The 16,040-nt window shown below is 31.1% G+C and overlaps 1 protein-coding gene across 1 annotated transcript; it reads right to left on the bottom strand.

The window, feature by feature from the left end:
• Nucleotides 1-9,929: 9,929 nt before the first annotated feature.
• Nucleotides 9,930-11,841, bottom strand: LOC149901205 (uncharacterized). Its single transcript, XM_090112002.1, has 4 exons — nt 11,101-11,841; nt 10,726-10,806; nt 10,381-10,531; nt 9,930-10,108 (listed from the first exon to the last, which is right to left on the bottom strand). Exons 1-4 carry the CDS (start codon nt 11,839-11,841, stop codon nt 9,930-9,932), a joined length of 1,152 nt encoding a protein of 383 aa, XP_089968128.1.
• Between the last annotated feature and the right edge of the window lie 4,199 nt (nt 11,842-16,040).

Raw genomic sequence — 16,040 nt, 5'->3', positions numbered from 1 at the left:
CAAAAGTAAGTATACCTACATAAAATAAGGTAATAATTACCACCTTAAGTCTGATTTTCAGTGAGGTTACCTTAATTATCCAAATAAAACCAAAGTTTCCCCAAATATGCTTTATAACAAATTGTAAGTAATCCTCGAACCGAAAATTGTAGGTACGCTTTCCAATTCTCGATTACATGTATGTGATGTTTGTTCTTTTATCACAATTGAATGGGCCATTTTTCTATTTCAAAGAATCAACAATTGATTAACCACAGAACGTTCTAATCAAGAACGAAGGACCTTCATTTTGAGATTAAAAAGATTGAATGTTTTTAAGAGCCATTGATACGGAATGAACACGCCTATTCAAAAATGAAAGATTAAATCTTTTCAAAACCTTTGCTTTTTATCTTAAAAGTTAATTGAGACTTAAGAAAACAGATTATGAAGAATGTGAACTTTATCCGCTTTACGTAATTAAGCTTTGTGGCTCTAATAAATAATAAGAAATCCAAAAGACAAACTACGAAAAACAAACAAGCAAGATTCAACATTATTTCAGTCACGGAAATTTTAATTGAATTTTTATGCTAATTGGGAAGCAGAGGTAAGTGATAAAAAGGTCTTTAGGCCAGTAGAAATCGACACTAAAAAACCCTAAATTCGCAAAGCACGATGTAGATTTGAATTTTTGGTATGTTGTTTGGATCAGTTAGGGTGATGTAAATCCCAATTTGCAACTTCGAAAAAGTTGTGCTCGCTGCGCACCACGTGATAAACTGCGAAAATTTTGGACGTTTTTCACTTTTTGCTCTAAAAGTCATAAACTATGCGTTTCCGACAAGTATGATTCAGTACATAAATTAAGGTTATTAAATTTGCAACAATTTAAGCCTAACCGCAGCTCTCTAAACCTTATAACGACTAAACTGTGGCCATTCGAAGATGGTTCATTTTTCCCGAAATATTGAAATTTTTAGTTTTGCTCCCGTTTGAAGCAAAATATTGGCAAAAACCGCTCGTTCTATGAGAAGGTCGTATAATAAAGTTGTAGTGCATTTAATTTTCTTTCATAAGAGCATAGAACAAAGTCTGTGAGACAAATAGTTCACTCACAATATCTGAAAAACAAAAAGAAGATAGAAATAGATTTTTAAGGAATTGAAACTGAGGGCATATAAAATCATAAAAAGGATAATACTTTTTCATTAGCAGGATAGGTAATTAACAAAATTACAAAGATAATTAAATTTGCAACAATTTAAGCCTAATCGCAGCTCTCTAAACCTTATAAAAACTAAGCTGTGGCCTTTCAAAGATAGTCAGTTTTTCCCGAAATTTTCAAATTTTTAGTTTTGCTCCCGTTTGAACCAAAATATTGGCAAAACCGCTCGTTCTATGAGAAGGTCATAAAATAAAGTTGTAGAAAATTTAATTTTGTTAATTACCTATCCTGCAAATGAAAAAGTATTATCCTTTTTATGATTTTATATGCCCTCAGTTTCAATTCTTTAAAAATCTATTTCTACCTTCTTTTTGTTTTTCAGATATTGTGAGTGAACTATTTGTCTCACAGACTTTGTTCTATGCTCTAATGAAAGAAAATTAAATGCACTACAACTTTATTATACGAACTTCTCATAGAACGAGCGGTTTTTGCCAATATTTTGGTTCAAACGGGAGCAAAACTAAAAATTTGAAATTTTCGGGAAAAACTGACTATCTTTGAAAGGCCACAGCTTAGTTGTTATAAGGTTTAGAGAGCTGCGGTTTGGCTTAAATTGTTGCAAATTTAATTAGCTTTGTAATTTTGTTAATTACCTATACTGCAAATGAAAAAGTATTATCCTTTTTATGATTTTATATGCCCTCAGTTTCAATTCTTTAAAAATCTATTTCTACCTTCTTTTTGTTTTTCAGATATTGTGAGTGAACTATTTGTCTCACAGACTTTGTTCTATGCTCTAATGAAAGAAAATTAAATGCACTACAACTTTATTATACGACCTTCTCATAGAACGAGAGGTTTTTGCCAATATTTTGCTTCAAACGGGAGCAAAACTAAAAATTTCAATATTTCGGGAAAAATGAACCATCTTCGAATGGCCACAGTTTAGTCGCTATAAGATTTAGAGAGCTTTAATTAGGCTTAAATTGTTGCAAATTTAATAACCTTAATTTATGTACTGAATGATACTTGTCGGAAACGCATAGTTTATGACTTTTAGAGCAAAAAGTGAAAAAAGTCCAAAATTTTCGCAGTTTATTATTTGCGTATAATCTTTTTTCCTATTTTCCCAAATTTTGTAATTTTGTTAATTACCTATCCTGCAAATGAAAAAGTATTATTCTTTTTATGATTTTATATGCTCTCAGTTTCAATTCTTTAAAAATCTATTTCTACCTTCTTTTTGTTTTTCAGATATTGTGTGTGAAATATTTGTCTCACAGACTTTGTTCTATGCTCTTATGAAAGAAAATTAAATGCACTACAACTTTATTATACGAACTTCTCATAGAACGAGCGGTTTTTGCCAATATTTTGCTTCAAACGGGAGCAAAACTAAAAATTTCAATATTTCGGGAAAAATGAACCATCTTCGAATGGCCACAGTTTAGTCGTTATAAGGTTTAGAGAGCTGCGGTTAGGCTTAAATTGTTGCAAATTTAATAACCTTAATTTATGTACTGAATCATACTTGTCGGAAACGCATAGTTTATGACTTTTAGAGCAAAAAGTGAAAAAAGTCCAAAATTTTCGCAGTTTATCACGTGGTGCGCAGCGAGCACAACTTTTTCGAAGTTGCAAATTGGGATTTACATCACCCTAACTGATCCAAACAACATACCAAAAATTCAAATCTACATCGTGCTTTGCGAATTTAATGTTAATTTCCACTGGCCTACTTCGGAAGTGCAATTTTCAAGTTGTTCATTTAGCATTTCGTAAAATAAAATTTATACTACTTAATTATATTATATTTGAAAATTTCAAACTTTAATCGAAGTCAAACTTAGAAAAATTTGTAATTTTTTTCTAAAGACACTGAAAGAATGTTGATTTATCGAACGGATATAAAAGAAATGGGGATTGATATATAAATCTCCAAAGTAAATAGTACTAGGTGAGATCACTGAAATTGCACTAAGATTAAATAAAATCTTAAATATTTTCTAAAACTCGATGCGGTAACATTTCTTGAAATCCGTCGCTCAAATATGTCGGTACCAAAACTGAAAACAGAAATATAAATCCGCCGCAGGTGCGACCAATGATCAATATTTGAACGATTACATTGTTTACCTTGTCTAATATGTATTTAAATTGTATATCAATTTGTTTTGTTTTTGCTATTTAATATGTGACACTACTCACAAACAAGGGATGCTTTTCAAACTGATTATAATTCCAGCCATTATTATTATTTATTTATTATATGCCATGTAAAGAAATTTATTTATTACTAGCTTTCCACCCGCAGCTTCGCCCGCGCAGTCTAAGAAAAACCCGCATAGTTCCCGTTCCCGTGGGATTTCCGGGATAAAACCTATCCTATTTCCCGGGATAAAAAGTAGCCTATGTCCTTTCTCGGGTATCAAAATATCTCTATACCTCATGCAAATTGGTTTAGTAGTTAAGGCGTGATTGAGTAACAGACAGACAGACAGAGTTACTTTCGCATTTATAATATTAGTATGGATATGTCATGTAAAGAAAGTGCTCAAAAAATTACCGATATAGATGCGAATACAAATACGAATTTCTTTAAGTATTGCATGAATCGCAATAGCATGATTGTTTTATTTTATGTATGCGATGATAACCTAACTATTAATAAAGCTTACATAATAATTAATAATATTTTTGTAACAGTATTTAATAATTATGCAAACCGAAACTCCACGAAATCCGATTACAATGTCCCGAACGTTGGCATTAAAATACTATTTGATTATATATGTTTAATTATTGAGTTTTAATTAGGTAGCTCCGATTGATATCGTGATGTAACGAATCGTATTCAGCTTATTCATTATTCTGATTTATACCTTACATAATTATTTAAGTATTGAAACTAACTGATAGGGCAACATGAATGTATATAATATCACAGAATATCTGCTACAGTGAATGGGTTCTGATGAACTAGCTATTTACAGATCCTCTTTGAATAAACAATTGTGCCAAAGAAAATACAGTGCTTCAGCTCTATCTAAAGTTCTGAACTAGTAACCGTTCCCCGAACAAAGGGTGAAGTTTCAGGTACAACATACGAGTATTACTCACCAGTGTTATCCCTTGTTAATTCTCTTGAGACTGATAGGTTTAAGATGTATACCCGAAAGTCGCGAAAACAATACCCAATTTGAATATGTACTTGTATGTAGGAGTTGTACATGGATTAACGATAGAAGTTGTATTTACAAGTCGATCCAATACATAAAAGTTTAAAAATTAATCGTAGTACTCCGATATAAGTGTTGTAACTTTGGCAGTACGTGAACATCTTCTGAAATGTTTGTGTGTATTACGAAAATATCAGGAAAGTATTTGATTCAAAGACCATATATTTAATATCATTGTACTACAAATGTTTATATTCAGAATTCAATTTCAATTATTATTCAATATCAATTTCATTTATTCCTCAAGGTTAATAATACAGTTTCAACATAATATAAATTAGTTTTCACCTTGGCAGCATTACAGCTATGTAAGTATTTACTTTTAAATCTATATGCAGTATGGTGCAAAAGTTTACGGCTCGTTTAATTTTGTTAATAAAAGCGTTTCTAAACCAATAGATTATAGAGCATAGAGGGGCACGTTTTGAAAATTCAGGTTGATTACAGCTATTTATTTTCGTTGATGTCCGAATTCCCGCTAAATCGTTGCTATTAGTAAGATAAATATTTGTTAACGAAACATTTGCTGATCGCAAAACGATTAGATTATAAGTAACAAAGTACGTTCAATAATGGCCTTAACGAAAATTCTCGACCATTAAGTACAGAACTTGTATTTAAAGTACATATATACGAGTAATCTCTATACTAAAACGATGTTTTCAATCTAGAAACACATATTCAACGATGCATTTAGACTTAGTGCCAAACACTTCGATATTTGTAATTGTACATATTTAGCTACAAGCTATGCAGTTATTCCGCTGAATTCAATGTTTAATTTACATATTAATTTAATCGGAATTGGGTGTGCCATTACCATTAATTTCATATTCACATGTATCCATTAATAATATGATTAATCGATTTTTTACGTGCAGTTATTGCTATTAATACAGAGAAAAAAGAAGAAGTTTAATCAACAGATTACTAGTTACATTATTGCATATCAAATGCTATTAAAAAAATTAATTTATTAATTTTCTCTTAATATGACACCATTTTCGGAGAACTCGTGAAGCGAACACTGCAAAGTTTAAATATATTGCCATTATATATTATAACAAAAATCTTTTATTTGTATTTAAGTACATAATATAAAGATTTTTCTTATAAGATGTAAAATAATTATTGGGTCCATAAACTAGTTTTATAAAAAATAAAATACTGTCTTCGTTAACGTTGCCTTCGTTGAAGTCTGGCCAACAATAAGTTCAAAAATATATTTTATAAATTAAGGGCCAATTTTTCAATCCTTGGTTAAAACTTATTCGTCGAATAACGTATAAAACTACCATTTCAAAATGTATTCTTATTGCCCGCAATTGACAGTTTACAGGTGACATTTTAATATTATCGTGTAATACTTTATTAGACGGATAAGTTTTAACCAGGGATTGAAAAATCGGCCCTAAGAATAACAAAAAGATTTTATCTAAATAAAAAATATTAAACATTTTATTTTATTTATAACCTGTTTGGTTGAACAATGAACATATTAATTGAAAACGTTTGCAGTAGGCATTCCGTTTTTGTCTCCATGCCTGCGGAGTTTTAATTCAATCACAAAAATGTTTTACGTAAAAATTGGCGATTACCCTCGGATTTTATTCGGCTAATTGTATTGTAGCAAACTATTTATTTTTTATTTGGTTACAAGTCGAATAGATAGAACATTGACAAATTAAAAATTATTCCATCTATATAGTGTCTATTATCACCATTGTTATGACAAGGGCAACACAAATTTTACTGAGCAAGTGTGTAAAAATTAAATACATATATTATAAACTTATGTGGTATCTATCTTTTATTAAGTATTAAAAGATAGATACCACATAAGTTTATATAACAGAACAACATATTTTTCTCTCCGTCGTTTTGTTTTTACAGAAATCATTATTTAGTTTGTCCAAAAGAAAACTAATTGCAGACTTATTGTTAGCTTCAACTAGGTACTTTTAAAACATGTCACATCAAGGTTTAGACATTATTTACTTTACAACGTTGATTTTTTCTTTGGATACATCGCATCTTAACATTATCGAAGGGTTGAGTAAAAGAGTTCGAGTTTATGGCTCAATAATCTCACAGTTCACTGGATGTCTGGATGTTTAGTGCCTTTTTGCACTAAAATACAGAGTTTTGGAAAGCTACGCAGCGTCGACTTTACCCACTAAACGAATGTTATTTTAAAAGATTTACATACTCAGATTGGACGCCTTTTGTTTCGAAACGTTGAGCTTATATTACCTACATTCCTATTGTTTACATTTTTTCTTTTACAAATGAATATTGTACATCGCGCTTTCTGCGTAAATTACGGTAAGCATTTTTGGTACACTTTTTGTTGTCCAATTAAAAATTCTAACGAACACAGTACAAACATAACACATACCAAAAATTTCAGACTAAAATATTATATAGGTATACTGTTAATGTGGAGATACTTAAATAATGTATAATGTATTATGGAACGATACGAACAATTATAATTATTGTTGGGTCGAACGTAAGTTCAAATGGTTAAATAACTAAATTTTGCATTAAGACACATCTAGGGACGTCTTAACGTAATATTAATAATAACATCGAAAAATTCCAAACAAATAAAAGTTCCCAAAAATAAGCGGTGTTTGTTTATGTATGTCACGATCTTATTTTATCTGAAATCAATTTTCATAGCACGTCATTGCGTGATTGATGAACTTTTTATAAGAATCACTTGGCACGGAGCCAAGCCTTTAGTGGCTTAACGATTAGGACAGCCCCTACAGTCCTGCTTATTGATAAAGTAATTGAGTTTTTATGTGATTGATTTCTTTATAACTGTCTTGAACGGGAAATAAACTATAATTCAAAGCAGTTGTAATTAGAATAATTATTGTATGTTAAAACAAAATGGTTATCCGTTTAGAACCCTTGTTTGCTATTATTTTTACTCATGACAGCCATTCTATACATTTTACATTACCAAACTACTATTTGTATTTAATCTTTAATTGCCATTTTTACAGAATTAAAATTTATACACTATTGCAATTAAATTTTACTTCAAATATATTTCCAATTCACTTCTGACCATAAAATCTAATTACGTATAGTTCATTAATTTTAATGAGCTTACTAATACGGATGATAATTTATATGCAATTTGCCATGTAGGGATGAATTAAATTTTACGTGTTTATGAAATTTATAATTCACAATTTAACAAAATTTCAACAGTTACAAGTCATTAATTATTGTTTATCATATTATTTAAATTCAGGAGCAATTATTTGCCATATTTGCACAGTTTAATGTATTTAAATATTAAATTACTATGTCAATTTATTATTCCTTCGATAATATTTTTTTGATTACGGTTCTACGGATTTTATACAACACTCCGAAAAAAATATTGTCCAAAGATATAGAATAAATACTCTTAAAAATTATGGTAAATAAAATCCTCTTGTTCTACTTCTGATTTTCTTCGCATTCCAAAAATCCACAAACTTATTAAATTTCCAATAGAAAATAGTTGATAGGAAAATAGTGATAAGAAAATAGTTGATAATTAATCTATACTCCTACGCATACAGATATGAAAAAATGTGCGTGAAAAATAACACAAAGTTAAAAGTTTTCTTACTTTCAGATAACGGACTATGTGACTGACATAGTTTATCTAACAAACAAAAAATGGATCTCCACTAACAGTGTAGCGATCTATTATTTTTTGGTATATTTCCCAAAAAATACCGTTCACTCGCAAAAAATAATATTTCCAGGAAAAACGGGACGCATGCAAAGTGAGATAGAACTAAACAAATCGACAAACTGCGAAAGTGCTAAATTAAATGTTTAAACTTCAACTCTCTCAGTTTTGCATCTCAAAACTTTTGAATTTAATATAAATTGTGCTAAAGGGTGCAAGAGCGTTACAGGCGAAATAAATATTAACTTTATTCGGCTCAAAGCCCCATTCTGTAACGTGCATATACTGCTAAGAGATTTTATAAGCTTAATTTACATTTATCAAACCATTATAGGATAAAATGTTTTAAAAAGTTTTTATTAGACATATAATACTTAATATCATATAACAATAATAAAACATACGCATACAACGATGACTCTACTACAACTTAAACAAACTTAAGTCTTAAGTATTAAAAATAAACTTTAGCTCTAGCTTGCATGCTATCTGTGCTTTTAGTAAGGTCTAGCTGTAGCATAGCTTTGCCGGCGCGGAAACACATTAATTCAGATTTTTCAAAAGATATTCATAGATAGGTTTATATTTTGATCGTCTATTTTTTTACACTCTCGATTTTACAAAGTGATGTAGCAAAAACTTCTAAAAGAACATTCGATTAGTTTGCTACAATATCTTTCTTCCGCACAGGCTCTTAGCAAATATAATAACAAAGAACTACAACAAAGCAATATTTGTTCCAACATATCTAGCCTTTTGTAAAATTGATTTGCTGTACAAGATATTTTTACACATTTCCTAAATGCCCATCAAAATATTGAAGTGCCTTGTCAACAGAAACCTCAATAAGGGTCGTTGTGTCCCGGCCGCAGACCCTTTGTGAAATTTTACGGGATATATTACCCATCATACACTATAACAGGTATTTATTTTTAGCAACTTTGTGCCCAATTCAACCGCTAATGTTATATTAAATAGCATTAGTGAAACATAATTTTATACAGGGTGTCCCACTATTGGTATACTAAGCGCGAAGAGACTTGTAGTTTTGCATACAATGATCACGTAAAAAATACTTAAACAACAAAATTACGTCAAAAATTTTTTGCTAAATTTTTCCTGAAAATCCATGTTTTCTTCTCTAGCTTCGCGCAGCCGGCATATACCGCTTCTCTGATGTGAGCATTTTGTCTATGAAAACATAATATTAAACGATAGCTCATGTGCTGGTGACAAAGTTGGGCGGGTTGCTTGTTATGGATGTACACATAGAGTTTTAAGAATTCATCTACTTGAAAAAAAAATGCGTCTGGAATTTTTTAAGTATTTTTTATGTACTTAGCGTATGCAAATCTATAACCTCCTTTGGGCTTAGTATACCAACAGTGGGACACCCTGTATAGTCGACGATATACGGTATACCTTGTTTATTAGGATAGTCAGTTGCTTCAATCTCTCTATTATTATAATAGTTAATCTTGTAGTAGAGGATACGTATAGTTATTCCACTGAAGTCATTATTTTAATGATATATGTTCAGATACGTTTTGATATTTCTAGAAATATGAAACGTATCTAGAATGTAAAAGAAATTTCCATTTTTTAAACTATAATTCTGGTGGTAACTTTGGTGCGCATAGACTTAAAACTTAAAAAGGTTAATTTGAGAGTGATATACATAATATGTAAGAGTTTAAGTATTTTTTTTCTCCCAGATTGAAGCCGCGCTATCTATTTATAAAATTATAACAAACGAAATATTTCTCTATATTTTTCTCTACGTAATAAGTTAAAACTCAACCTTGCTTAAATATCTCATTTCCTATATGATATATGTTTACGAATCTGAATTAACTTTCTCAAATTGTAGCAAGATGATGAGATAGGTAACAAGCAGACCCACTATCTCAAAAGGCAGGGATATGTTGATGTTAAACATGTGGAAAACTGAGAAGGACAGATTGCGAGTTTCCGTTAAGGTTAGGAGGGCCTGCGCGGTTCGCCGATCTTGCTTATCTGTAATAAATAAAATGACCTATATATTTCAATCGTGATCTGGAATATTACTCTTATTTTAGTGATTCTTACGTCTGTACGCGTTAACAGATAAGTGATAGAGCTGACCAACAAATTTACCTACTCTTTCTATTTTTGTAAATTGCTGTAGGTAAGGATTTCTGTGTGTTCAACTGTATTTATTAAAAAAGCAAGTAATGTCTTGACTAAATGTTGCTCAATTCAGTTAAAGTTATAATTATTGAGGACTGAGGAGATAAGGTATCACGTACCTAATTTGCCTTGGTAAAGCCGACAGGCGAGCATGTCACGTAATCTTAACACTTCCTTCTGAAGTTTATCTCCGGATGCACACACCGAAAACATAGATCCTATTTGAACGACGGTGATGCTAACAGTTAATAGAACTTGATAAACGCTCCACTAAAAACAGTAGCAATTTAATATAGTGTTTTTGTTTATGTTTATTTATCATACTCTACATTTTACGCAAAGCAAAATTACTCATGTTTTGAACCTGGTCATATTTTTCAAAAAACGTATTTTTCAAAAAATTCTTTCTGGAAAGTTTTTTTGAGAGTTGAGTTAACATGTTATATAATTTTAAGTATTCTTACATCCTTATTGATTACAGCCGTCATCAAAAAGTGTAGATCTCCCAAAGAAACAGAAAAAGTTTTTATGAACGTGAACAGCAACTGAAAAAAAAAAAAATATTAGAAAATAAAAAGTACAGAACAAATCTCAAAATAATGATTGTTTTCAACACATAATAAGCACGAGATTAAAACGCTTATTACATTGTCATTTCATTTCAAACATTTTACACAGGCGTAGTTACGAGTAGATAGTGAAAAAGTTCTGCAAAGTTGGGCGTCCTCGACTAACTAATAATTCCACTTAAACTATACCTAGCAAATTTGTTAACCTTTTAGTTTCAAAATATTTTCTTAATATGAAATACTGATATAAAAAATGAAAGTCAAACCTACCTGCCACTTAACTGCTGAATTTAAAATATCGAAAGCGTTTATAATAATATAGTATAATCTTAAAAATTTTGTCATTTTTATACGAATAGGCGACGGTTTATTATTAAATTCTTCCTCAATAGTATTGACGCAATACACTTGATTCAAAGGATATGATAATTCTAAGCAATGATTAATACATTGAAGTCGATTCACCAATAGATTAAGCAAATGACCGTTGAAAAAATATTCAACAGCATGAAGAAGTTTCATCGGCACCATAAGAAAAGTTATAGCAGACATGGTTTCAATAAAATGGTAGGAAAGGGCATATATTATTAAGAATACCGTCACAATCGAACATGAATGAAAAATAAGACTTCGTTTAGTTCCTGTGGACAATTTCACCTTAGTACAAACTTCACTATCGAATAATGAGAGTTCCGAGAAATATTTATATAGACGTCTCCATGTAACTGAACTTGAGAGAATAATACAAAACGAAGCTGTAACATCGGCTAGAACAACAAGGAAGTAATTCAGCCAGAAAATATAGATCCAAGAAGTTACAATGTATGCTATGACCATAGACACAGAATAGATGTACGCTAATAAAACATAAACAGGTTTAATAGATTCCAAAACCCGTAGGCGATTTATTCCTAAAAATACTTCAGTAATAATAAAAAATTTCGATATGGTATCAACATTATTGGAATTTTGAACAATATTGTTATATCGAACCGTCAACTTGGACGTCATGATTAATACTCAGACGTAGACTATGGAAGCACTATTCAATTACCTAATACTGCTGCAATTACTTGATTGTCTTCATTTAATATTTACATATAACTATATTGAAGACAGGGTAAATTAATGTATGGAAAGATAACATTTATTACTTTATTAAATAGGTAGTTAGGCTTTCCAGTTCGACATTATGATTCACGTTATTACAAAGCAACTTTCTACATTATGGTACTCTCAATAATACTTGATTGTCATATTGTAATTGTTATATTGTAATCGAACTATAAAAAAGTTTAATAATGCCCTAGTTATTAAATAATATTATAATTTAAAAATTTCACAGTTAAAATTGGTAGGTAGGTACTCAGTTGTTTGTCATTTAAGATCCATATCACATGAAATAGCTTTTCATGTAATAAGCATTCAAAAACTGTCTAGTTTGAGTGGTCTGGTGGTAACCTTGTTTTATCAATGCACAAAAAGGCCGGGTGGTGCGAGGGAGGTCTCGTTTAAATCGCGGCCAGGCTGTTACTGTATTCCGGCGTTTTTATTGAGCATAGCGGAAATTTGAATAATATATTCCGAGTTTTCGAATATGCTACATTTTAAGTGTGGAATTATTTATGCAGCTTATTGTATTTGTTCCATTGTAGATTCAAAATTGATGTACAGAATTATTGTTGAGAGATCATTGTAGTTCTTCACGATGCATAATTCATGAATTTATTTTACTTAACTAAAGGTAGGTATACCTAAATATTATATTTATATATTTTGTGTATATTATTTATCTACTATATATAATATAAATTTCGTAAACTGATTTGATCTGAGATTCTGAACTTTTTTTATTAGATTATAGACGATCCAGGATGGTGACGTCGGCCGTAAGTTTACCGTAAAATGTTGTGACAGATATAAAAAATACTGGGAATACTGATTAAAGGTCTCTTTGCTTCATATTATTATGTAAATATTTACAATATTCTAAGAGAGAGAATATAAGTATAGTAATAGTTATATTGCGCGTATTTCAGTTCATTGCGAACGCGAAGTTCATTCCAACTTGGTAGGATATGATGTAAGTGTTATAGGCAAACTCCGAAGCTCCGGCGCTCCTAGGTTGGACTGGTCAATCCTCAGGTCAGACTGAATGACTTAGTCAAAGCCCAAACAAATGTAAATTTTCGGCCTTTGACTAAACAATTTTCGTCAAACCTGGGAGAGACTAATTTGGTCAGGCAAACGTCAAAACACAATTTTATTAAATCGGGGTTTGACGAGTCAAACTCCGATATAAGTATGAAGTGTCTTATCTTCGTATATTAGCGTACTCTTCCCTAAAAGGCCGGCAACACACCTGCAACCATACAGGTCTTGTGGGTGATTATGGGCGGCGCCAATCATCGCATTAATCCGGTGACGCGCCAGCTCGTTTGCCCGCTAATACATAAAAAAAAAAAAAAAAAAAAAAAAAATTTGGAAGCATTTTATCATATAAGCAGCTTTCAAGTCTTAAGAACCGCTTAACTCTGCCAGTTCTGACACCTGATGGGTCAGCTTACATGATTTTCACTTTTATATTTGAGATGCTTTGAGAGAATGCCGTGTGGCATTAGGCCCGCCTTTTGTACGATGTGCAATAAAGTATAAAATAAATAAATAAATAAATGCTTTGGAATATACGGAGGTTAGTTTGTATAAGATTAAGTATAAAAAAATAACATTTTTAAAATTTTGATGTTTATTGTTTTAATAATTTCTTAAGTAATTAAAATGAAAAATTAATCATTTTTCTGACATGGTGAGGCATTAATGTTAATTGTTTTAATAATTTCTTAGTTCAGATCAACGTTTGACCGAGAATTGCAGTCGCTTCTAGGATTAACTAGGCCAAAACCGAAACAGAATAATTTACTTTCGACGTTTGACTGAAAAGTTAGGAGCTCCTGGGTTTGACTAAAAATACTTCAGGCAAAGGGCGAAATTGAAATGTATTTCGGGGATTGCCTGATGGCTTTGGCCAAACCTAGGATAAACCAGTCCTTCCGCGAAGAGACTGTGTATCGGACTTTGACTATAACATAAGCACTAAGCTTACACATTTACATATAAAAACTTCATAAGTACAGTAACTATGCATACGTGTGTATATATCAAGTTTTTCTGACTGTCTGTCTGTCTTATGTAACTCAGTTTATCATTAATTCCATTTCCAATTTCTAAAAAAATCCCTTTAAACTATACTACTATATCATTGTAATACTAAAACATACGCTCGAAATAACTACCTACAAACGTATCAAAGCCTCAATTCTGCCCCCAGTGAATTATATCGCCAAACCATTTATCCATCGGTGCTGCCCATTTATATTTCGCACGTAATAGAAACCCGGAAATGTGGTACTTACATAGTAAACAGAAGCGGATAGTTTGCAGTTAGGAAGCACTTTATAGGAATGCACAAGGGATGGTCCGTTTTTTATGTTTTATTTACAATGTAACGGGGATCAGATGCTCTCATTTATTCATGAGTTGATACTATGCTTTGTTTAAGATACGCAACTTTTAACAAAGCATAGAAAGCGCATTATTTACATTTTGGAGTACGGAATAACGTTCAACATTTTTAACGTTATTGTACGAAACAGAATACGATTATATAAAACAATGGAATATTATGCAGTGATTTTTTCACTGTGTTTTTTCACATATCCGCATAAAATAGAACTTAACGTCTAAATACCAAGTAATATATTTTATCCTGTAAAGTTTTTCCTCGACAAATGAATCCCTCTGATCTATTCTATATGTATAATACACTGTAACTACAAACGAAATCTGTGTGAAGTTAGAGGGAATTTAGTTCACGAGTCGTCCCCGCTGGCGTATATCTCGGTTACACGTCCGACCCGATGTCAATCAATTACTTACAAACATAACAATGGATTCCTATATCATCCACGAATGTTATACCGAAATGTTGTTGATAGTGTTATATTGGGAGGATATTTGATGAATTGGACTTTTATTGTGGACGTAATAAAACAGTGCCATTTCATATTGGAATTCAAACCGAAAGTTTTATTGATGTATCTTGCGTATTTAAACAAGTATTTAGAAATGTTTTCGATACACAGCCGAGTATATTAATTATCATAGCAATACGTTTAAAATAATCCGCAAATCATTTTCTCACTTATGTGTGCTTCCTTTGCAATATACGTTTATATGTAATGTGTATCACCGAGGTTCTTCACCCCACTATCGCATCTAAATGCCTGAGCAAATTTGGATTTATGGGGTATATATTTCTCTCGTTTGGACAATGATACCCATTACATGGTCGACGCTTTTCCCCACATTAAAAATATACTTACGCTTTCACATTTTGTGCTCTACATTTGAACTGACAATATAAATAAAAAGATTATATAAATAAAAGTTAAGTTAAGTTCAAAGCTTGTTAACGTACCCGCATCGACATACAATTTTAATTGTTTAGTTGAAACCTATTGTAGTGGTTTTTCGCATTTAAAAGATAAAAGAAAAGCCTTTCCTCGGAACGGTCCATACGACACCTCATTTGTCACCCCTTCTCACAAATTACTTCGCATTTGTATGCTTTGTTTCTTTGTAAAAGTCTCTTTACAAAAAATACATTTTTCATTTAATGTGTTTCTTTTTCTTTTCCATTGTAACTAGATTTTTCACGTTGATTCCAAAGATAGGATACGTAATCTTCACGCGAATACATTTTATTATGTTTTTAAAAGCTTTTGTTATCTTAGAATGTATGTATAACACACATATTAGATGCTAGATTCAACATATAACTCGTGATATTTCTAATATAGTGTTTCGAGAACTAACAATAAACAGAACGGCTTGGCAGCAAACAGTCCACAGCACAAACTATCCTCTTTCCAATCCTATTTTCCGTCTGCGCTATACGGCGCCTTTCTCAACCCGCTTAAACTTCTTAAAATCTTTTACATCTCTATTAAAGTTCCCAGCGACTCCGGAGTTTTTAAAACTTAACTATAGAAATATCATTAATTTATTTCCCATAAGTACATATATTTTATCCTGACTTTTTTTCTGGATATTAAAAAATAAACATCGTTTTTTAAGTACCAATTAATAAATAATAAACATGTAATTTTCATTGTCATTAACCAAGGAATTGCAAGATTATAACAAGAATC

This window comes from Colias eurytheme, chromosome 17 (genome assembly GCF_061535395.1).
Source record: "Colias eurytheme isolate Ceu_HAF_F1 chromosome 17, ilColEury1 Martin Lab GWU primary, whole genome shotgun sequence".
Classification (NCBI taxonomy): domain Eukaryota; kingdom Metazoa; phylum Arthropoda; class Insecta; order Lepidoptera; family Pieridae; genus Colias; species Colias eurytheme.
Note: the sequence above shows the minus strand (reverse complement) of the source record. Positions and strands in the feature narration are given on the sequence as shown.